At 40.5% G+C, this 25,347-nt stretch overlaps 1 protein-coding gene across 1 annotated transcript; it reads right to left on the bottom strand.

Moving 5' to 3' along the window:
- Positions 1-490: 490 nt before the first annotated feature.
- LOC125961212 (centromere protein R-like) lies at positions 491-19,935 on the bottom strand. Its single transcript, XM_049697725.1, has 2 exons — positions 19,882-19,935; positions 491-1,080 (listed from the first exon to the last, which is right to left on the bottom strand). Exons 1-2 carry the CDS (start codon positions 19,933-19,935, stop codon positions 583-585), a joined length of 552 nt encoding a protein of 183 aa, XP_049553682.1. The 3' UTR covers positions 491-582.
- Between the last annotated feature and the right edge of the window lie 5,412 nt (positions 19,936-25,347).

Below are 25,347 nucleotides of genomic sequence, written 5' to 3'. Positions count from 1 at the left end.
GCTACCTGCAGGGACTTTCCACCAATTCTTAAAGACAGGGCCTATTTCCTCTGAAAATCAGCACTTCATAAATATACCAAACTTGTGTTATGGGAAAAAGAAACTTTTATTTTATGGCACAGAGAGAAGTAAAGGTATTGGCAAGGGAAAACCACGGAAGGTCAAGTTCCTGGAGCTAGAACTTCACTCAGAGCAGGGCTACAAGTTCCAGTTTCCTAGTTTGGCCCCATTGCCTGCAGGTCATTACATCATAGGACCTTGGAGTAGAATGAGCTATTGGAGATTTCTTGATGTTGCACCCTTGTTCCTCCTAGTCTGAGAGCCTGTTAAATATTCCCAGTTCCCTCACTCTCCCCTTATATCACATGGCAGGAATCAGGGTCATGTAGTGAAAAGACGATGGAATATATACTTACTGGATATATATTAAGTCTATCCACAAATGCTAAAAGTATATAGAAGCATATGAGATACAAAATATAAGTCAAGATCCTCTTCTACACATTGGCTTACTTTAAAGGGTCAAGAAGAAATGTATTATTTACGTTGAGATTATCTACTGGTGTGTGTAGAAAGTTTAAATTAGCTGCAAGAAATTTTATCTAGACATGCACCTGCCTGTGCTATGATCTGGTATATACTGGGCAGATTAATTACAAACACTTCTTCTGTTCCTTTAAATATGATCAGGCAGATACAGAAGTTGGCGTTTTCATAGTGAGTGCATTTCTTCGAAATGCCTTTGTTGGGAAGTCCTGAATTCTTCTTTTCAAATAGTTTCTGTTTTGTTACTTTTGTCATTAGGTCTTTTGTTTTCTGCATTTCTCTTTTTAAGACACATGATGCATGGGAGATACCAATGAGATTTTCAAGCTCTCTACTGTCCTCCAAAGCCTGTATATTACTTAAAGTTTGCATTATTTCCATGAATTCGTCTGATGATTTCTCAACTTTGGATAGCAACACCATGAATTCATCATTGTCTTGTGTAGTAGATTCCTTTCTTTTGGTTATACTGAGGTGATTCCAGTTTTTCCTCTTTCCATTTGATGGTCCATTTTTGTTCTCTTGTTTTGTTCTCTCATTTTGGAATCAAAATGACTTAGGATTGAATTCCATTTCTGCCCCTCTGAACTCTGTGATAATTGGGCAAGTTGACTTTTTCTGTCTCAGTTTCTTCAGTAGGAAAGTAAGGATAGTAATAGCTACCTTTTTTTTGGCTTTTGTCAAGAATAAATGACAAAAATGACTGTTTGCTTGTACAATGTTTTGGCACATAGGTGTTCGATAATAGTTATTGGTATCATTTTATCTATTCGGGGTTGATTTTCCTTTGGATACTCTACTTCATCAATGCCCTTCTGAAAGTGAGGGGTGTCTTGAACAAAACATAATTCCTCTGATACTATCCCAGATCTGGAGAGATGATAGAGGTAGAGATAGAGATGAGAGAGAGAGAGAGAGAGAGAAAGAGAAGGAGAGATGGGCTTTGTTATGCACCAAGCACTGTGCTAAATAGTGGGCATGCAATATCTCATCAGAGCGTTACACGAGTCTTTGTGGTAACATAATGTACTATTTATAATGAAGACACTGAGGTTCAGAGAGGGTAAACAGCTTGCTCAAGACCGCACACTGTCAGGGTGTGGTCAGGTGGCTGGGGCTGAGAGTCCCCTTCTATGGCTGGAAGCTAGGGTGAGGTCCTATCTGAAGCAGCACTGGTGGGGGTGGGAATGAGGAAGGGAGGTAGAAAGCCAGGAAGGCAAACCTGGTCAGAGTTTTTGAGAGAGAGCTGCATTTTAAACCGTGGTAGTTATGTGCAAAACTTAAGTCCAAGAACCAAGCAGTATTGGCTTCTTTGGAACCCAAACAATAGCATTTTGGCGTTAGGTAGGATGGTGGTGTAGGAGGCAAGGTTAGGACAGGGTTTCCTGAGCTAATGTTGTGAATGTAAGTATGTGTTTGTATAGGCTGGTGGGTGCCTGAGTGAGTCTGAATTGAAGAGGTTGCATCAAAGCAGACATGAAACAGGGCCTCCCACAAGCTAAATCTCTTTATTCATGCTGCACGTGCTGAGAGAAGATAGATCGAGATTTGTCAAAGCCTGAAACAGGATTCCTCTGCCATGTCAAGGCAGAAAGTCAAGACTCCTTAGAGCTCTCCAAACTCTTTACACAGGTGACGAAGCTGTCACTGCTACAGTTGGAGATGGACCTGCGCTGACTTCTGCAGAAAGACTTTTCTGTTTCCTGGCTCCCTCTCCTCTGCCTCGCAGAGGCAGATGACTCTTACAAGGCAGATCTGGTGATGCGTTCTTAGGGAGACCCAGGTTCAGTTTCAGAGGATCTTTTTCTTTTCTCATCTCTTTTACTTTGTAGCTGTGTTGCAGCATATTGGCATTTCCTTCCACCAGTCCTGGGAGACATAAAAGCCAGGTCGAGGATACAGAACAAAGCCAAGCAGCTCAGTCCAACAACTTATGATTCTAATAGCAAATCCAGGCCCCTGGCCTCCAGTGGGGTGGTTATTTCACTACTCGACCTGCTTTTCTGGAAGAGCTCTAGGTTGATGGAAAGTGCTGTGGTCAGAGACATCTCTACATTTCATGTCTCACTTTTGTTTCCATGAAGATATAAATTATGTTTCTTTCTTAAAGTATACTCAAAAAAATTTGCCATGACTTTAAACATTTGCTAACAGTAAGTATATAGAGAGATAGATAGACATGTATGCATGTGTACACACACACACACACACACACACACACGCACGCAAGCACACACGGGTATTCCATCTGAGTTTCATATAAGAACTTAGACTTGCTTTCACATTGCTCAGAACTGCAGGCATCAAGAAGAACTGCCCTGCCTTTCTTTACACAGATATAATTATAAGAACTACTGATGATTTGTAACCAAGAAATAACTGACAGTAACAAGTCTAATTAGATGTTGAAAGAGAGAGATCCACATTTAGCTGATTCTGACTCTTCCTGACAAGATTCTTTCTGAACACAAACTATTCATATTTACCTAAGTATTGAGGCAAATTAAACCAGATAAAAGAAGCATGGGATTTGGTGTTCCCGTGGTAGGAATTCATACGTGTATGTGTTTTAAATTTATATGTTTCATACATAGAGGTATATATTTTCCTATATTATTGCTTTTATTTCTGTCTCTTAAGATTTAAGAAAGATGGAGCAGATGTGCTTTTGGGTATTTCTCCCACTAAGTACAATGGAAGAGCCTGGACATTATATATAACACAAACATAAGATGATTCTGAAAAGAAGAGAGACGGCTGACTGACTAATGACTTTGGGAACAGAAGAGCAACTTAGTGGTGAGTTTTCTTTTTGTTTCGTGTTTCTCAGACACAAGTCTCAAGAAGCTGGCATCCCCAAATACCAGTGGGCGCAGACAAAAAAGGCCCTACCAAGAGCCTGCTCTCTCAACCAGAGGACCAGGAAAATGGCAGAAAACTATTAGACAATAATTGGTCTGCTTCTGCCAACAACAAGGAAAACACCATGGTCCCACCCCACCCCTGCCAGCAAAGGCTGGGGAGGCAATATTCCCATCTTCGTGAGGCTGTAATGAGGCACTTCAATTCCCCCCACTCCCTCCAACATGGGTGGTGTCTCAGACCTCCCAGAGGGACCAGAACTTCCACTCCTCCTTGGTGGACAGAGACATCCTTCCCCCTCCCCTGGGTTAGTATCAGAGGAGGTCTAGTAGAGTGGACTTTCCTCACAACCCACTAATAATGAGGTCCCCCCACCCTCCATCAGAAGAGGCCACATGGGGAGCAGTTAAGGGGGCAGCTCCAATGCCTCCCAGCCAGGGGGTGTCAATGGAGCCTAGTACCTAGTATGGAGTGGGAACTCCCAGCCTTGCTCAGCAATAGCTACATTCACTGTTGGAGCAATGTCAGAAGAAGTCAGCTAGAACAGAAGGCTTAATTAAGATCTATCTCTTACAATGCACGCAATATACAAAATGTCTAGTTTTCAATCAAAAATCACTTGTCACATCAAGAACTAAAAAGATCTCGAATGGATGGAAAAAAGAAAATCAGTAGACGCCAACAGCAAGCTGACAGAGATGTTAGAAGTATCTGGCAAAGATTTTAAAGCAGCCATTGTAAAAATGCTTCAGTGAGCAATTAGGAATACATTTCAAACCCCCTTCCCCCCAACCAAAAGTAGGCAGCCAAAAGACTCAGAGAGAAAAACTTGATTTCATCAAACATTTTGAAAAATTGTTGTCAATTTCTGTAGCGATGAAAATAAACTCAAAGTTTTATTTTAACTGACTTGGAAATCTCACTGTCAGTAACGAACAATTTGAGAGTAGAGATGGGTGGTTGGCATCCAGTCTTGGATCCCTGGAGGCCAGAGTGGCCAGGAGGAAGGGAGACCAGTGCTTGGATCAGGCCCGGCATGTGTTCTGAGTGAGCACTTGACAGGTCAAGCAAGAGCAGTGAGTGGTGTGTTAGTACCAAAGTCCAGAAGGCAAGCCAAGAACAGAGTCGAAGAGTTCTGTTTATCCAAGGGAGACTAGACTAGACATAACTTCCAATTAAGCAGGCTGGGGTTAGCGTTCAAGGTGGTCCACCCAACAGAAAGGAGTTCTAGACGGTAAGATACTGAGAGTGTTTCCAAGCTCTAGCGCAGAGGACCTGTTCTGCAGAAACAGCAAAGTGGTTTTATGAACATATATCTTAGCTCAGGTCAGACAGTACTTTAACAGGGAGGCAGGGAGAAGCAGAAGCTGGCTTGCCTGAGTTCTCCACATTGTCAGGGCAGCTAACGTTAGCAAGCTGCTCTAACAGAGGCCTGGCCAGTATCCAGGAGGGTGGGGCAGATAGTCTCAGCTAAATCATAGAACTACGTAATTCTCATGTGATTAGGAGTCAGGGTAAGCCAGTTGTTTAAAATGTGAAAAGCCACTAACAATACACACAGAGCCATAGCTTTCACTCTGTCCTCCAGAGATGGCACTGAGCAAAGTCTGATACCCTCCCTGGTGTCTCAACTATCCAACCCCAGGGCCCGCAAATCCTGGTCACTAGATTTCTCACTTGGGTTCATACATTTCCTTGTGCCTTAACTCCATCTCACCTTAATGAGTAGGCTTTTTTTTTTTTCTTCCCAGGAGGCGGCAGCAGGGGTGGTAAGTGATGGCAGAGGAAAAGACAGAGGGCTAGAAATTGAATGTCAACAGTCAGCTCACCTCTCGCCATCCATAGCTCTTCCATTATTTCACTGCACATTATGGGACCCCCTTTTGACCTAGTTATTGTATGTGACCACTGGCGTTCATCAGTCTTTACTGCTGTTGATATAGTTCCTTGCTTTTCCCAGAACTATTTGGCTTCCTCACAGTTTCCTCTATTCACTGTCCTACCCTTCTACAGAAAGAAAGCCAAATATCTATACTTTATAGAGAGAGATATACTGGGCAGAAGGAAGAGAATTTGGAAAGATAACAAAGTTACAGCCTTACTTTATACCAAAATTACTCCCAATGAATGAAAGATTTACATGTTAATTTAAAAGGAATAATAGGACTTAATTAAACTTAAAAACTTTTGCACAACAAAGGAAACCATAAATAAGACAACCCTCAGAATGGGAGAAAATATTTGCAAATGAAACAACAGACAAAGGATTAATCTTCAAAATATAAAAACAGCTCATGGAACTCAAAATCAAAAAAACAAGCAATCCAATTAAAAAATGGGCAGAAGACCTAAATAGACATTTCACCAAGGAAGACATACAGATAGCCAAAAGGCACATGAAAAGACACTCAACATCACTAATTATTAGAGAAATGCAAATTAAAACTACAATGAGGTATCACCTGCCGGTCAGAATGGCCATTATCAAAAAATCTAGAAACAATGAATGTTGGAAAGGGTGTTGTGAAAAGGGATCCCTCCTGCACTGTTGGTGGGAATGTAAATTGATACAACCACTATGGAAAACAGTATGGAGGTTCCTTAAAAAGCTAAAAATAGAACTACCATATGACCCAGCAATCCCACTACTGGGCATATACCCTGAGAAAACCATAATTCAAAAAGAGACATGTACCACAATGTTCATTGCAGCACTATTTGCAATAGCCAGGACATGGAACCAACCTAAATGTCCATCGACAGATGAATGGATAAAGAAGATGTGGCACATATATACAATGGAATATTACTCAGCCATTAAAAAGAAACGAAATTGAGTTATTTGTAGTGAGGTGGATGGACCTAGAGTCTGTCATATAGAGTGAAGTGAGTCAGAAAGAGAAAAACAAATACTGTATGCTAATGCATATATATGGAATCTAAAAAAAATAAAATAAAAAAATGGTACTGATGAACCTAGGAGCAGAACAGGAATAAAGATGTAGACATGGAGAATGGACTTGAGGACATGGGGTGGGAGGGGGAAGCTGAGGTGAAGTGAGAGTAGCATCAACATATATACACTACAGAATGTAAAATAGTTGGCTGGTGGGAAGCAGCAGAATAGCACAGGGAGACAGCTCGGTGCTTTGTGATGACCTAGAGGGGTGGGATAGGGAGGGTGGGAGGGAGGCTCAAGAGGGAGGGAATATGGGGACATATGTATGCATATGGCTGATTCACTATGGTGTACAACAGAAACTAACACAATATTGTGAAGCAATTATACTCCAATAAAGATCTAGTAAAAAAAAAAAAAGGAATATAAAAAGATGCAGGTGATTATAAAGTAAGGGAGATATTTCTAAGAATAACATGAAAGATAGAAACCATAATAGAAAATATTTAAATGGTTTGAATCTTACTAAAAGTAAAAATTTCTTCATTGTCTTCGTTATCTCTGGGTAGTGATATTCAGGTATTTATATTTTATTTATCTTATTGCATCTCTATTTTTTAAAGTTCTTAGTAAACATATAAAAGGGAAATTATCTTACATGTCCCCTACAATAAATAATATTGAAAGACAAACATCAAATTGAAGAAAAAAACTGCATCATATAGAATGCAATATATAAAGAGTTCTTACACATCAATATGAAAAATACTCAGTTCCCAATAGAAGACCATATAAAAGTTGTTAATACTGTATCACAAAAGAGGCACTACAAATGAGCAGTAAATTTTTTAAATGTTTACTGTAATATCTATTGAAATATTGCAATATAAATGCAAAATGAAACAATAATAAGATACCTTTTGGTGGGTGCCTATCAAAATGCCAAAAAATATTAAATTGGTATAATCTTGTAAATTGGTATAATCTTGGTATAGTCTTTTGGAAAGCCATTCGGTGATGAGTCAAAAGACATCATTTTTTTTTACCCTTGGAATAGTAATTATACGGCTAGTAATTGATCTTTAGGAAAGGATCATAAGTATGTCCAAAGTGAAGATTTTATCCAAAGAATTTTTTCAATAGAAACAAATTCAAGGGCTTCCCTGGTTGCACAGTGGTTAAGAATCCGCCTGCCAATGCAGGGGACATGGGTTCAAGCCCTGGTCTGGGAAAATCCCACATGCTGCAGAGCAACTAAGCCCGTGTGCCACAACTACTGAGTCCATTCGCCACAGCTACTGAAGCCTGCGTGCCTAGAGCCCGTGCTCTGCAACAAGAGAAGCCACCGCAATGAGAAGCCTGTGCACTGCCACGAAGAGTAACCCCCGCTCACTGCAACTAGAGAAAAGCCCACGTGCAGCAACGAAGACTCAATGCAGCCAAAATAAAATAAATTTAAAAAAAAGCAAATTCAAATGTCTCCCCAAATAAGAGATTAGTTAAGTAAATTATGGTATACCATAAGGTAAAAAAAAAAATTTTAATATATATATTCCCTTTATAAATGAATTTTTAGAACAATGTCTGATATGAAAAATATACAGTATATTTTGTTTGGTAAAAAAGTGGTATATAAAACAGTATATATAGTAAATTTTCTTTTTTTGGTCAAAAGAAAATTCATGTATAGAAAAAAGACAAGCAAGATATACATGTCGAGTGTGTATAGTGGTTACCTTTAAGTAGTGGAATTATTTGGCTTGTCTATGTTATATACATTTTTTTAAATTAGCATACATTCTGTGGGAAAATATTGAAACTGTTTTTTACAAAGTTGGTGGCCAGCATGAGTAGATAAAACAAGCCGCACTCTTTGTATAGCCCGTCACTCCTCCACAAAGGGGTGATATTATTTTGCTGACAGCCCTGTAGACCACTCAAACTCATGTTGCAAATCTAGCCATGATGGGAACCAAACCCAGTTCAAGGAGAGAATTTCAAAACGTACTCAAGTGAACAGTTTCTTCTCTTCCAGGATCAGGAGGACAAATGCAATGTCTTCTGTGCAAAAGGGAGAGAATGGTTCAGGTGCACAAATGCTACAGTAATATTTTTGTCCACAGATTCAGAGAGAAAAATCTGACCAAGGAAAGACACACCTTTGGTTTGCCCATTGTGAATTTCGTAGAGAAGTACAGGGAGGGGAGGGGTTGGGGGTTCCATGTGGTTGGTTTTCACTGAATAGCACTGAACCTCGAGAAAGCCCATAAATAATTGGCACTGTTGGAGGGGGAAATTTTATCATGACTTTTTTCTTCCTTTTTTTTTTTTTTAAAGTATAGTAGGCACAGAGCCGTGACACTGCATGTTGTGCAGTAGCATTGGTGTTCCAGCCGATTTTCTCCTGGACAGAGGAACAAGGAGACTAGCAACTGAGATTAGCATCCAGTGACCAATGTCACATTTGCATCTGAAAGTACCCACCACATACAACTGAGGCAGCACTTGTGCAGGAGGAGAAGGGACTTGAATAAATCTTCTCGGGCTGTGTGTCCTGTCCGAGGACTCTGAGTCAAGCCTCATATAGCTCTAGTCTCCAGGAGAGAGCCTTCTGTATTCATTATAAACATCTTATCTCAAGAGAAATATCCCCTATCTCAGGTTAAATAATCCATTTGGTGCCAGATTCCAGGAGCGACATCTTTAGTTCCTCAACCTCTCTCTGTTCGCTTTGTCTTTTTCCCATCCTTTCTGCCGTGTATTGCTCTACCTCATTCACCAGATGGAGGATGTGGTCTGATATTCCTTTGTTTCATCACTTGAAAATGTGTGGGGGAACAGTCCTTGAAGTTGGACAGATGAAATCTCTCTAGCCCTGGGAATCTGATAAATTTTTTCCCTCTCCAAGGATGTGAGTGCAGGACCTTACTTGGTCAATTGTTCTGGTACACAGCTCTGTCCTCTGGGGGTTGGTGGGGGGGGGGGGGGAAGCAGTAGGGACAAAGGAATGGAATTCCACTTCCTCCTCAGGGAAAGAGAAAAACTTGACATTGTGAGTTTTCCCAGGCTTCTTCTGGGACGCCAAAGAAGACTGAATTGCATAATTTCACAAAAATGCAAGATGCAACCTACACCACATCCATAAGCTCTGATAATATAGAGTCAGGGGAATAGAGAAACCGAGAAACATATGCATGATTTCCTGACCTGATTTAAAGACCATGATTGCAAAACCTAAGTGCCTCCAGACCAAAGAACTACATACACAGGCAATGTAACTCACCATGGAGGGATCCTAATGCCACATGGAGTTTTTTCACAATAGCTACTGGGGAGAACCCGGAGACACACATGAGAGTTTTTCCTACTGCAGAGTAATTTCCAGGATTTCCATATTGGAAACCTTGCCCATTCCTCTGATAGAGATCAGTATTTGAAGACAAAGAGAGCTTTTAATATATTGCTATTTATTTAATAGATTTCCTTCTCTGAGCTCTCAGGCTAATTTCTTGATATTCAGTTCTTTGCATTTGTTTGTGTTTAAAATGTGTTGATTATTTCCTGTTCAACAGTAAGGCTGGGCTAAGACCAAAGCTGCTGGGCTTGGGACCCTAGCCAACTGCTCAGAGGGCCTCAACAACTATTCCAGTGGTGGCCCTGGCCCGACAGACTTGAAGGAGAGGGAGTGGGTTTCTATTCAATTAAACAGTTGTTTGTTAGGCATCTATTGTGCTATAACTGTGTTAGAGCCATATACTGAGAATGCAAAGATAAATATGACATAGCCTCTGCCCTTAAGAATGGCATAGTCTTTTTTTTTTATTTTTTAAAAAATAATTTATTTATTTATTTGTGCCAGGTTTTAGCTGCGGCAGGTGGACTCCTTAGTTGTGGAATGTGAACTTTTAGTTGTGGCATGTATGTGGGATCTAGTTCCCCGACCAGGGATTGAACCCAGACCCCCTGCATTGGCAGTGTGGAGTCTTAACCACTGTACCACCAGGAAAGTCCCAAGAATGTCATAGTCTGATGGGAAAATACTTATAAAAATGGATTAATGTAATATGATAACTGCTAAATTGGTACTGTGAATGAACACTATTTTTATACGCTGACCTTGAGGGGAAGGGAGGGCCTTAAAAAATCCCTCAGCAGCAAAAATCATGATCTGAAAGAATTTATCTAGACTTATTACAGGGATTCCTTTCTTTGACTTCCAATTCAGTGGTGTCCAAAGTAGGTGTGGGTACCCTAGGAGGTGCAGAAAATAATCACGCAGATGCAGAAATAAAATATTATAACTTATGTTTATGCTTGTTAATGTATTCTTTAAATTTTTATTTTTTGCATTTATTTTATCATATGACAGAATGGTTCAGTAGTAAATGTTTATCATTTACAAAAATAATGTACTGTATTGGGCAGTGCACACTCCAAAAATTTTGACATGAAAGTGTGAACAAAAGTTTGAAAACTATTAAGCTCATCTGCAAGGCCTTACATCATCTTCCCTCAGGGCTTTGGACAGTTTGCCTGTGTCTCAGCAGCTCAAGCTCACCTGACTGTCTTCCATCACCTCTGCTAGGCAAAGAGAGGACCCTCAAATTAACTTCCTCCTTTGAAGGCTGCCTGTAATTATATGATTCCGCCTTCCCTTTATGTCATAAAGGGATGAGGAGGCAGACATCCAGATAAGCGAAATAACTTGTCCAACTAATACTACTAATGTACTCTCTGGCAGAAATTAAGAAATAAAGCAAAACAACCCTGAATTGGCTGAGGTGTTCTACTAATGAGAAACCAGCCAAAGTCTTAAGCAGAAAAGCAAAAATCACAAATCCTGTTGCTACAAGAACTATAAAAGCCATGAGATGAATGAGACAGGGTAAATGAATCAGCATAACTAATGGCTATTTGTGGAATTCTGTAGTCATACAAGTCTCAGTTAAAAGCCCAGCTTTGCCACTGAGTATCTGTGAGATCTAAGAACTTACCAAACTCTTTTAAGTATATCGGTTGCTGTTCTTGGGTTGCAAGGAATAGAAACTACTTCTGACTAACACAAGCATTCCCGAAAGGAATTTGTTGGAAGGAAACGAGGTCATTTCCAGAGTCAAAGGAAGAGCTGAAACTCAGCCTTTGCAAAGGAGAAGATCTAGGCAGTCCCAGAGATCCAGTTCCAGTGATGTGAAATCTGTTGTAACTTTAGGATACTCAGCTCTGACAACTTCACTCTAACTGATTTTGAATCCTGTGTCTCCCAAAATTCAAATTCTTGGGATAGAGATTCTAATTGGCCTTCTTGGTCACTTGTCTACCTCTGTGGTTCTGGGATTGGACAGAGCTGGGATTTATATATGGAAAAAAATCCACCCCTCCACAAACCCTGAGAATTAGATGATCAGCACCTCCACAACAAAATACAAATAAGACACATTGAGATGGTAGAAGAGGCAGAGACAAGTCCTTTCCCAGGACCCCACCACAGGCATGGCAACCCACAACCAGGAGGGTCTCCCTAAAACAAGGAACTCTCCCTTGAGGAATGAACAGATTGTGCCCCACATCAGAAACTCTGATCCTTGGAGCCAACATGGAAACATAAGCCCCCAAAACATCAGGTTTTGAAAACCAGCAGGGATTAGGGTCAGAAGAATGATAGAACTGTAGAGAATAGGAAAATATAATATTTATATTATATGTTTTATTAATATATATATTTTGTTAATAATATATAATTATTAACAGACGTAAAGGGAGATATTGACAGTAATACAGTAATTGTACTATGACTTTAATACTTCATTTACATCAATGGATAGATCATACAGACAGAAAATCAGTAAGGAAACATTGGCCTTAACACATTAAACCAGACAAACTTAATAGATATATACAGAACATTCTATACAAAAGCAGCAGCATACACATTCTTCTCAAGTGCACATGGAGCATTCTCCAGGATAGATTGCATGTTAGCCCTCAAAACGAGACTCAATAAATATTAAAGATTGAAACCATATTTTCCAGCCACAATGGTATGAAAATAGAAATCAACAAAAAGAAGAAAACTGGAAAAAATACAAACTTGTGGAGATTAAACAACATGGTACTAAAACCAAAGGGTCAACAAACGAATCAAAGGGGGAATAAAAATTACCCTGAGAAAAATGAAACTGGAAATATAACATTCCAAAATCTATGGGATGCAGCAAAGGCAGTTCAGAGATGGAAGTTCATAGCAATAGGGGCCTACCACTAGAAATAAGAAAAATCTCAAATAAACAATCAAACTTTACATCTACAGGAACAAGAAAAAGAAAAACAAACAAAGCCCAAAGTTAGTAGATGGAAGGAAATAATGATTAATTGAACTAAGATAATGTTTGCAAAATCCCTAATACAATACCTGCACTTAGTAAGTGTTCAATTTCTATGAATTATATGAGAGACCATATGGAAATTATTAAAAGGTCAAGGTTCTTTTCTTATACAGTATTGGTAGAAGTGGCTTTCACCGAGGGATCTATTTGATTGAATGCCAATGATGGAATGAATATTGGAAGGGAATGTGATAATATAATTACTCCAGTGAGAAATTTCAGTTACTTTTATGCCTGCTTTGTGCATGGCGTCCCACTCATCATCATATTTCATTGTTCTTAAACTCTGTGATTCCAAATGCAAATTTGCAAAAAATAAAAAAAAAAAATCACCCTTTTAAGTCACCCCCCTCCGCATTTGCTCTTTCCATAAGTCTTGAGGGTCTTTACATGGTTTCCCTGAACTCTCCAAGGACATGTTGGGTTTGAGAAGGAGGAACAAATTCTGCTTTTGAGAATAAGCTACTCACAGGAGGTATCAACATGAAACTAAACAGTCAATTTTGTAAAAAAGCAGTCAAACTCATAGACAGAATTTTAGATAATTAATGGAATTTTTTAGTCATTGGGCTGAATTAAATGCATATTCAAACATCACATCAACATAACCTCAGATTTGGTATTAATTTGTTCCAGGGTTGATAAACAGGCTCCAGTTGTACAATTATTATCGGCTAAATGACCCATGTCCCCACATTTGGTCATGATTTGTGATGCATGATGAATATGCACATGGAGAGGGAGGTGGTGTGGCCAAGTGGAGAGATTGTAAACAAGTAGAGTCAGGGCAGGTGGGATGTACCATGACCCCACCTCTGCCCTGACAGCATTTTTATCTCCCTGGCATTGTCCTAATCTCTGCCCTGGGACACATTTATCCCAGAACAGAAAGTCTTGTGAGAAAGAGCCTTGAAATGGGGGTAGTTAAAGGGTTGTTCAAGATCAAGATGACCAGAAAAATATTCAGAAAATATTCAGAGGAGGTTCCAGCCAGTCTGTGCAAAAATAAACAGATGGCTCTTGCATGCAAATGTGAGTGATGCTTATATGCACACGAGTAAAGGTTCCTGCTGACAAAGCAAAAGGGGAAACTGGAGCAATGCGCTGGGTAATTCAAGCAACAGGCTCGTTGTGTCTAGCTGAGCTGCGTGATTCAGCAAGGTCTGGGAGCAGAGCTTCAGCAAACCAGTTCTTTGATGTGTGGAGTTCCTTTGAGCTGGATTTAGCAACCTCCTCCTCCCACCGGCAGGCCATTGCCTTGAACAGTCTCTCCCTCCCCTCCCCATTTCACCAGCTCACCGTGTCCTTCAAAACAGACAAACAATATTCCACAGAGACACTGGGGAGATTGCAGGCAGTTCTTTCCCTCCTCCTTCTGATACCCTTAAAAATAAAACACACTATCACCAGACATTCTGACACTTCAGATAGCTTATTGTGCGCATGAAGTAAATGACAATGAACTGGTGTCTTCCTGTCTGAAAGTTAGGCAGATACCTAGGGCAGTAGCTTTTTTTGGTTTCATTTTGTTTTTTGTTTTTACTGTCTCAGGCCATTAAATGCTTGAAAACTACAGAAAAGCAAGTTTTAAAAATGGTGAATTTAGTGAGTGAGTAAACCACAGTTTCACCCAATTTTTAAGCCAAGATGAATTTAGTATACATACACACACACACACACACACACACACACACATACATTCATATGTACATGTGTTCAGTAGACAAAATGCTCTTTAAATAGCAAGGCCCCTGAGTACATTTAAAATATGATTTGATTTGCAACATGTAACTTAAATATAACCTTTGGGAAATGCATTCTTTGCATAACTTGTGGCAAATGTACAAAGACAATGTTTAAAAGCTATCAAAATCTTTGGCTGAAGAGTAGTCAGCTACGTATATCTTTGGTTTACAGACGCTAAACATCCAGATAGCTTCCAAAATGTGTTTCTAAAAGAAAAAAACCAATGTTTCCCCAAACCTCCCCTTGGCCCATTATTCTGGTTCTCAGAATTTGGCCCAAACCTCATCTTTGAAATTTTCTTTCTCGTTACTCTCCTACACAATTCTTCTACTTCTGTTTCTTACAAACTAAATAACTAAACATTTCAAAGTGCATAGGATATCTATGAAGGCTATGGAATCATGGACTGAAATATAGGATTCTCTGTGGGTCTCAGGCCTAGGGGGTTGGAAGTGTTGCAGAAATTCAGGGGGGGGGACGTGTGGTTCTCAGTGAGAGGTCATCTTTCCTTCACTCTCTGTCTCTCTCTCCCTCACACATGTTACCGAGTCCAAGCTTGTACTGCTCACTGCACGACAGGCCAATAAATCAAGAGACAAGTTTTGGGGCAAGGAATAGAAACTTTACTCAGAAAGCCAGCAGACCAAGAAGATGGTGGACAAGTGTCCCAAAGAACCATTTTGTCTGGGCTGGATGCTAGTTTCTTTTATTTATTTATTAACTTATTTATTTTTGGCTGTGTTGGGTCTTTGTTGCGGTGCACAGCCTTCTCATTGCAGCGGCTTCTCTTGTTGTGGAGCACAGTCTCTAGGCACGTGGGCTTCAGTGGTTGTGGCTCGTGGGCTCTATAGCACAGGCTCAGTAGTTGTGGCGCACAGGTTTAGTTGCTGTGTGGCATGTGAGATCTTCCCGGACCAGGGCTTGAACCCATGTCCCCTGCATTGGCAGGTGGATTCTTAACCACTGTGCCACCAGGGAAGCCCTGCTGGTTTATTTTATAGAGCAAAGAGAAGGATGTAAAGTATAAAAGGCAATAAGTTGTTACAAATATTTCCTGGTTCTGGCCAGACTCTGGAGGGTATGTGTTAACTTCTTCTTTCCTGCAGCCGTTTATAGGTGGGCCGGGTCAGGATGTTTCCTGTGAGCTAAACAAAGGTATTTTAGCTTAAGGTATTTAGCAAAGGTATTTTAGTATTATGTATACTTCAAGCTATAGGCAACATCCCTTTAGTGAGTAACTTGTAGCAAAACCAATAGAATACAAAGGTTAAAGAAATGGATCCAATATGGAGTCACATTTGTTTTTCCCTGTTACACAAATACACACACACACACATACAAAAACTTCTGTAGACATTAGTACCACCAGGTGCTAATAATAAGGGAAGACCCAACCTGATGCTGAGGAACCAGAATGAATGTTGTGCACAGGTCCTACTTTAAAAAATATTTTGACCAAGTAGATCTCAGGGATCACTGGCGTGAGTCCTGTGTTAGAATCAGAGCAACATGGGTTCAGTCTTCCTCAGTGGCTAAAGTGTGCTTTGCTGTCCAGTTTTCATCTTAGGACCTGCGTGGTGCTTTCTGCCTTTCAAGCTGTCTTGAATATCAAAGTTTGAATTCTACCTTCGATCATGACACAGACTAACCCCATCTGTCCAACATGCACTGTTGCCCATGTCTAGGGGCAAGGGGACCTCAGTCGAAATAAACTCTGACCTACTGCCCTGACCACTGTGTCCTTGTGCAAAAGCCAAACATCCATCCTTCTGTGCAAAAGCACCACCTCTACTGTGCACCACAGCCTTCAGCTCAGTGTTCTACACAGAGGGGATCAGGGAATATTTGAGTATATAGAGGAGTTCGATAACTCTCTGAGTGGAAAAACAAAACAGAAATGTAAAGAATCATTTGTATGATAAGCTGAATTTTTACGTTTTAATTCAAACATGTTAAAACTACACAGGGAAGTTTATGTTCAGTGCCCCTTTCTCCTCGAAGTATCTCTAGGCAATGAAGCAACTTTGGACCACTGCTGACCCCTCCCTGGCAGGGGGGCTCAGAATGACCCAGAGAACAGTACGAGACTGAGGTCAGGAGCCTTGGATGACTCAAACATTCTATAGGAGCTCTGTGACCTGGGTCAAATTAAATTTTGTGAACCCCAGTGTTTTCATTTGCTCATAACAGGTTTTGAGGATAAAATGTGATATCAATATGAACCTATTTTGGCCATTGTCACTTTTTATACGGCCTTTTTATTTTTCTGCTGGTAATATAGAGGCACAAAGAGCTTAACCTAAAAGATCTGAGAGGTCAACTGGTGTAGCTTCTTATGTAAAAGCAACATTAAAATCTAAACTGTGCAAGATGATGGTCTACATATTATAAAGCTTTCCAGAAATGGAAAATTCACAAACACTCTTGGTAGGATGTTCAAAGATTTAATTACTTGGATCCTGGAAAGGCTTTATAACATAGTTTGTGCTGCCTTTAGGTCCTATGGTATCTATCAAAACAACTAGCAATTAACTCCTGATGTAAATAGACCTGTCCCTTTTTTGTTCACAGTGGTGTCTCTAGCTATCCTTTCTGAAGGGTCAGGGCAAGTCTGAGATGATAGGCTGTGAATGGTTACTTCTTGCTGCCTGTGGTCCATAGTAGGGGTGTCACCCATGGAACAGTGACAGGAAATACAGTCCCTCCTGACTTTCCCTGAGGTAACCCTACACTGGACCTCAATAAAGTCATGAAACATTAAAAAAAAATTTTTATTGAAGTACAGTCAATTTACAATGTTTTGTTAATTTCTGCTGTACAGCAAAGTGATTCAGTTATACATATATATATATATACATATACATTCTTATTATATTCTTTTTTATATTTTATAGTGTTTATTTTTTCCATTATGGTTTATCACAGGATATTGAATATACTTCCCTGTGCCATACAATAGGACCCTGTTGTTTATCCATTCTGTATATAGTAGTTTGCATCTGCTAATCCCAACCTCCCACTCCATCCCTCTACCTCCTCCCCACCCTTAGCAACCGCAAGTCTGTCCTCTATGTCTATGAGTCTGTTTCTGTTTCATAGACAAGTTTATTTGTGTCATATTTTAGATTCCACATATAAGTGGTATCATATGGTATGTGTCTTTCTCTTTCTGACTTACTTCACTTAGTATAATAATCTCTAGTTCTATCCATGTTGCTGTAAATGGCATTCTTTTTTATCACTGAATAGTATTCCATTTTATATATGTGTATATATATATATATATATATATATTACCACATCTTCTTTATCCATTCATCTGCTGATGGACAATTAGGTTGTTTCCATGTCTTGGCTGTTGTGAATAGTGCTGCTATGAACACATGGGTTCATGTATCTTTTTGAATTAGAGTTTTGTCTGGATATATGCCTTAGGAGAGGGATTGCTGGATCATATGGCAACTCTATTTTTAGGTTGTTTTTTTTCCGCGGTACACGGGCCTCTCACTGTTGTGGCCTCTCCCATTGCGGAGCACAGGCTCCGGACGTGCAGGCTCAGCGGCCATGGCTCACAGGCCCAGCCACTCTGCGGCATGTGGGATCCTCCTGGACCGGGGCACGAACCCACGTCCCCTGCATCGACAGGTGGACTCTCAACCACTGCGCCACCAAGGAAGCCCTATTTTTAGGTTTTTGATGAACCTCCATACTGTTTTCCATAGTGGCTGCACCAACTTACATTCCCACCAACAGTGTAGGAGGGTTCCCTTTGCGACATGAGATATGTTTAATGAAGGGCTTTAGTTGACGATTCTACAGTTCTGTAGAGTGGGGAAGAGAACTGTGGTATTGCGATTTATAATAAGAAATATATATGAGGTCTTCATCCTCATTTCTGATACAGAGCTCCTAAAACACTGGGAATTTCCTAAGTGGTGAGAGCCATAAAGATGTCTTATGCCTTTTGTTATGTTAACGAGGTGAGTTTTGGACCGTAACTAAGGTTGGGGCCAGTTGCCAGGAAAATGAAGCATGTGATTACAGAGTTGGAACTTTTAGTCCCAACCCCTGACCCTGGGGAGGAGAGAGAGACTGGAGGTTGAATCAATGCCAATAGCCAATGATTTTAATCAGTCATGCCCATGTAATGAAGCCTCCATAAAAAAGCAAAAGGTTGGGATTTGGAGAGATTCTGTGTTGGTGAATATGTGGAGATTGGAGGAGAGTGTGAGCCTGGGGAGGGCATGGAAGCTCCGTGCCCTTTTCCCACACCTTGCCCTAGGCATCTCTTCCATAAAGTAAAACGTTTCTTTGAGTTGAGCCACTCTAGCAAATTAATGGAACCCGAGGAGGAGGTTGTGGGAACCTCCATAGCCAGTCAGTCAGAAGTCCAGGTAACAACCTGGGCTTGCGAATAGCATCTGAAAATGTGGGACTGAGCCCTTAACCTGTGGGATCTGACAGTGTTGGAATTGAGATGAATTGTAGGACACCCAGCTGGTATCCCATAATTGTTTGGTTATGTGGGTAATCCTCCAGCCCAACACACACACGTTGGAACCTTTAAGGAAGGAAGAAGTATTGGTATTCTCCCCAGGTTATTTCCTTGGCCCTTCTGGATCACACAAAGGTCAAGGTTTCACTGCCTAGGCCTGCTGGGAGAGGCTTCCCTTGATGTTTCCCAGGTGACTTGAGGGTGCCTTGCAGACTTCTCTTGGTCCTAAACTCTCTACTCACCTCCCTCTTCTAAGACTCCTTTCTTTTTCACTCCTTTCTGCTTCTAGTGCCGTCACAATTCCCTCCCAATGGAAATCATTAAGTTCCAAGCTCAGGTCTTGTCAATTCCACAGCCTTCATCACTGAATGTCAATGATGAAGGGGCAGGGAACCACCCCTGTGTTTGCCTGTCCTTCAGGATCTAGTCCCATATATGGGGAGGCAGAAGCTCTAGAGTTTCTTCTCCAGATGGTGGCTACATGCCCTGAATGTATGCGGATTGACCTCCCTCTTTTTGGTCTGCAAGAGAAATCGTTATTCTTCCCACTGACATAACTTGGACTCTCTTTCTTGTGAAATATTTTAATCACCTTTATTATGCAGAGGGAGAATTGATGGCTCCTTCTCTGCCCTGAGATAATTCACAACCCATCTTATATGAACTTGATACTGAAGAGCAGCATGTCTAATTACTTCTCCTTAAGGTCCTCAGAGGTGGTGGTGGTGGAGACGGTGGGCTGGAGGAATAATCTCAGTGGACACCATCATGGTCATCATCGTGATGTATTGAGTATTGGCTATGTGTCAGATATAATAATAATAACAACAACTCTAATAGCTGACACTTTTGATTGCTTGCTATGTGCCAGATCATGACATAGAGGCTTCACCTGTATTACATGTCATTATAACTTCATGATAACCCTATATTGTAAGTACTATTGTTACCTCCATTGCATAGAGCAGGACACTGATAAACTGGTATGAAGCAATTATACCCATGGTCGTAGCCAGTAAGAAGTAGACCTGTGTTCACACCCATGTCTGATGAACTCCAGTGATTTATCCATTATACTCACTGTGGTTGGCATTTCCTAAGAATGGTTCATTGACTGATTTTCAAAAGAATATTTAGATCCTTGATATTTAACTCACAAGGTGTAGTTATGTGCTGTTGTTCGGTCCTGAGCAATCACAGCTGTCTACAATAAAGAAAGTATGAGCATTCGCAGTTGAAATTTACCCTAACTGAAATGGTGTTTTTAAAAAGCCTCCCTTTCTGACTTGCTAAGTGAATTTAATGCTCCAAATGGGTGCCAAATTGGCAGCCCATGGGATAAATTCCACTCTTTATGCAAGAAATAGACACAGTAGCCATGTGCTTCAACCATAACCTTGAGGGACCTTCTCTGTAGAACATAAGGCTGATGCATCCTTCACATCTCATTCCATCTTGGCCCCCATGAGCCCTGCTGATGTGGGTGCTGGGCCAGTAGTTATAATTGTGCTAGAACCTTTAGAGCTGTAATTCCCCAAACCTGTCTGTATATCAAAATCACCTGGGGACTTAAAAAATATACAGATTCCTGGGCAATCTCCAAACTTTCTGAATTAGAACATGGCCAGGAATGTGTATGTATTTTCTACATTCTGTTCCATGTTTGGGAACCATGGCACTGGGAGCTGTGTTCCCTGTGGACTACTGCCTGTTTTTCCTGTAGAGTCAGCAACCATCTGCTTGCTTATTTACCCTCTACCTTCAAGCACATACTATGAAGCAAGTGCCTTGCTAGTGTCAGAAAAACTGGAGAAAATGTCAGGCTTTGTCAACTGAAGTCAATATTTACTTGAGAAGCCTGTTGGCACATCTGTGTTACCAGCAAATGTCTTTCCAAACTGCTCAAAAAAAACCTCAACCTTAATCAGCAGGCTATATTTAAACACAGCCTCATCTTCTAAGTTGCATTCGCGTTTTTGTTAACATGTTTTCCTCATTACTTCTCTCAGTGTATTCCATTGTTTGATTATTTATTTCTCAAGAATTGTTTCCAGAGACTGAAAGGCAAACAAAATGAAGCATGGTTAGAAGTAGACTGAAAAAAAAAAATCCCAGCCTCTTTGATAGAGACTAACATAATAAGCTTTTTGGCAGTTGTTTGAAAGAAGTATTATTCCAGTACAGTAACTTTGTGGTGATTGCTGTAGAATTGGCAATGTTGCAGATCTATGAAGATTATAGGCAAGAAGGAAGACGTAAAATAAGACAAATTCTTTTGCAAGTGTTGGGGGAGAAGGAAAGGGAGGATGGAGAGAGAAAAATGTGCACACGATCCTGATTTTGGATGCTCTTAGTATTATCTGCTTCCTTTTGGCCTGATGTTTTTATTCATTATGTATAACCTATGTGTGGAAGAGTCCTCTAGTTACGTTAGGTAAGATTTTGCACTAGCTAGAGTCAGAAATCTGGAAAAATACCCTCGACAGGATAATCACAAATAATCGTTTCTCCATAATAAGGACTCTTAACGATGTTAGAGGGAGAGATTTAATAAATAGAAAATTGCATCTATAGGCCTGAGTTCTACAATGTGCCTCTGTGCTTCACACTCTATCAGAGAAGTCTTACCCTGACATCACTGATAGTTGGACTTTCCTTAAGAAATGCAATTTTATCCCATAAACAAATTTTATTCAGAACCTTCCTTAGCTTGGGCTGCTATAACAAAATACCATCAACAGTGTGGCTTAAACAACAAACATTTATTTCTCGCAGTTCTAGAAACTGGGAATTCCAAGATTAAGATGCCAACAGATTTGGGGTCTGGTGACAATCCAGTTGCTGGTTTGCAGATGGCTGCCTTCTTGCTGTATCCTCACATGGCACAGAAAGATCATTTCTCTCATGTCTCCTCTGTAAGGGCATTAATCCCATTCAAGAGGACTCCACACTTATGGTCTGATTATCTCCCGAAGTTCCCATCTCCAAATACCACTACATTGGGTGTTAGAGCTTCAACATATGGATTTGGTGGGGAGGTTGGGACACAAACATTTTGTCCATAGCAGAATCCCAATATATAGGACAGATAAAAAACTGTGCTTTTCAGATGGAAGTGGGGCAGGGGCAAAGCTCCTGCTATGCAGCTTCCCCTACCTTATGCACCTATTGGGAATTTGGGGGTCCTCTAAACATCATGACTTGGAGCCAAAGAACGAGTGCTTGTGAGGGCTTTTCTCCACTGGGCCCACAGGGCTCTCCATTGACTGCTATAGGCCCTGCTCCCTCTCCTGCTGTTTTTTTTTTTTTTTCTGTTGTTGTTTGTTTGTTTTTTGCCTCTGATCAGTTCAGGACTCTCCTCCATGCAGGGCCTTAATAAGATATTCTGTTATGAGGACGTCATCTGTTGTGGCCATAATCCATATGGGAGACTGTCATTTCCTCAGGTGTGGTTTGCCCTCCCATACCAGGCTGCTGTTTTCCTAGGATAACACTCCCTATTCTACCTCCTACCTCATTCATCCAAGGCTCTGATTGCCCATGCTGAATCCAGTTCTGATTATGCAGGGGAAGTATCTCCCTCCAAGGGGAATCTGTTTTTCTCTTTAGTGTACAATGCAACAGTCAAAGAATGGTTACAGACTTTGGGGGCTAAAGCTTATAACATTGGGGGGTGGGGTGGCTCTTTTTTAAGAAAAGTGATAGAAATGGACAAATACAAAATGCTAGGCTCTCTTCCAGAACCTTGGAAGCAGCCAATACAAATGAGGGGGTCCTGAAGCTCGTTTGAATAGCTTCAGAGTGAGCCCCCTTCCAAGAGTACTTTTCTTTTAAAGAGTTTATTTAGTTATTGCTGCGCTGGGTCTTCGTTGCTGCAGGGGCTTTCTCTAGTTGTGGCACGTGGGCTTCTCATTGCGGTGGCTTCTGTTGTTGCGGAGCACAAGCTCTAGACACGCAGACATCAGTAGTTGTGGCACACGGGCTTAGTTGCTCCACAGCATGTGGGATATTCTCGGACCAGGGCTCGAACCCATGTCCTTGCATTGGCAGGCAGATTCTTAACCACTGTGCCGTCAGGGAAGTCCTCCTAAAGTACTTTTATATCTCCCTCCAGAACCCACATGCCCCTCTTTTGACAGCTATTCCAGCCTTTGCCTCCTGGGATCATGAATGAGAGAGGTTCATCTCATTCTCCAAGAGACAACTCCTCTTCCTAGAAGAGCTTATGCATACACCTCATCTGCAGAAAAAGAAAAAAAAAAGACTCAAAATGTGACAAGAGTTAAATAAATTTAAATCTAATTGAATCAATCCCATTGAAAACAAATAAAAAAGTATTGATGAGGAGGAAACCACAAATGGAAAGATTCTATCCGCCCATTGAAAACAAAGGATTCTTGCTCTTTGAAGTTAAAGGGAAAGAGAAAAGCTTAGCTAAATCAAACCTATAAAGACCCAAGGCCCCCTTTAAACTCTGGCCCCATTAACCAAAAGCTATGGGATCCTTTCTAATGAATTACCACACAAAGAATGTGAGCACTTGTGTGGAGGTGGGTTATTTCCAGAATAACAATGGCAATCAATAGTCTTGTAGGGAAGAGTCACCTATAAGAGTCAGAGGTCTGGAAGGTCATCCGTTTAGGATGGGATGACTTTGTTACCCAGGAAGCTGAAGTTGTCACAGGGTTTTAATTGACCCTGGATGGAGAGAAGATTATCAATTTAAGTCAGATTTTCCATATATTAATGACTGTGCCTGGCAGATCCAGATCCAGACATATGTATCAATGTCTTTTTCACATGATACCATTTCTTTTATCTTTAATATTAATGCTAAATAAAAGGAAATGCTTTGAAGATGCGTTGTAAATACTATTTTTAGTAAATAAACCAAGAATGTTTTTAAAAGGAAGAAAGCAGTGTGAGGTTCAAAGTCTAAAATAAGATTTTGGGGGGAGGTTACAAAATAAAACAACAACTTCTCATCAAATGTTGGAGGACACCAAGAGGTACTAAGGATTGAAAATGAATAATTGCAATGAAAGAAGTCTGGGAAAAGATGTGTGTGTGTTGTGGAGGGAGGGAGAGAGGCTCATTTAGTGGTCTGAAAAAAGATAAGGCGCTCAATACAGGGGATGCTGACTTCCTGTCTTCTTTTCCATCTCTACTGCAAAGAATACAAGGGGAAATGAGTTTCAACTAGAGCTAGAAGAATTTATGCTAGACGAAGTATTTCCTGACAATTGATGGCATGTTAATGTGGGTTCATCGGTGGGGTCCTAGGTACCTGAGTTGTGGTCCTGAGTGGTTAGAGGGGAAAGGTAGAGGAGTGAACCAAAGTGGGCAGGTTGAAGGTGGTTATTGGGAGGCCCTGGTCCCTGGGAAGATTTTGGATGGGTCAATAGGAGACAGGTTCCTTCCTGGCTTGAGTGGGATCTTCCTGTTTCATGTATATTGGGCATTCCAATATGGGGCAGTAATGAACAGTGGTAGAGAACGGCTCCCAGAGAGACAGACAGCCAGGTTTGAACCAGCCTGTCGTTTACTGGCTATGTCATCTTGGGCAAGTATCAGGTTCCTCAGCTATAAAATAAGGTCAAGGATAGTAGCCACTTATTTGGATTATTATGAAGGGATTAATTTAGATAATATACACAAAGCATTCAGCCTAGTGATTAGAACTTAGTAAGTACTCAACTTTTATTATTTTGGGGTGAACAAGATAGATTCCCCTATTTATATCCTTTATTACTTAATAGATTTTTTTTCATATCTTTCTGCAGCTGCTCATATTTTCTCTGCTCTGACACCTTCCATTCCCTCCCTGCCTACATCTGCCTAGGAATGCCCTTACCCCATGTTTCATATTAGCCCATTATAGTGGGTTGAATGGTGCCCATCAAAGATATGTCCACACCCAATTCCCCAGAACCTGTAACTGTTACCTTATTTGGGAAAAGGGTCTTTGCAGGTATAAATAAATTAAGGATCTGGAGGTAAGTGGATCATCCTGGATTATCTGGGTAGGCACTAAATCCAAGGACAATTTTCTTATAAGAATGAGGCAGAGGGCATATATTCAGAGAAAACTCTAATTCAAAAAGATACATGCACCCCCAATGTTCATAGCAGCACTGTTTACAATAGCCAAGACATGGAAGCAACCTAAATGTCCACCGACAGATGAATGGATAGATAAGGTCTGGCATATATATATATAATGGAATATTATTCAGCCATAAAAAAGAACAACATAATGCCACTTGCAGCAACATGGATGGACCTAGAGATTATCATATTAAGTGAAGTAAGTCAGAAAGAGAAATACAAATATCATATGATATCACTTATATGTGGAATCTAAAAAAATGATACAAATGAACTTATCTACAAAACAGAAATAGACACAAAGACAT

The sequence above is a fragment of the Orcinus orca genome, chromosome 1 (assembly GCF_937001465.1).
Source record: "Orcinus orca chromosome 1, mOrcOrc1.1, whole genome shotgun sequence".
Taxonomy (NCBI): domain Eukaryota; kingdom Metazoa; phylum Chordata; class Mammalia; order Artiodactyla; family Delphinidae; genus Orcinus; species Orcinus orca.
The sequence above is the reverse complement of the archived record's forward strand: the minus strand, read 5'-3'. Positions and strand labels throughout refer to the sequence as shown.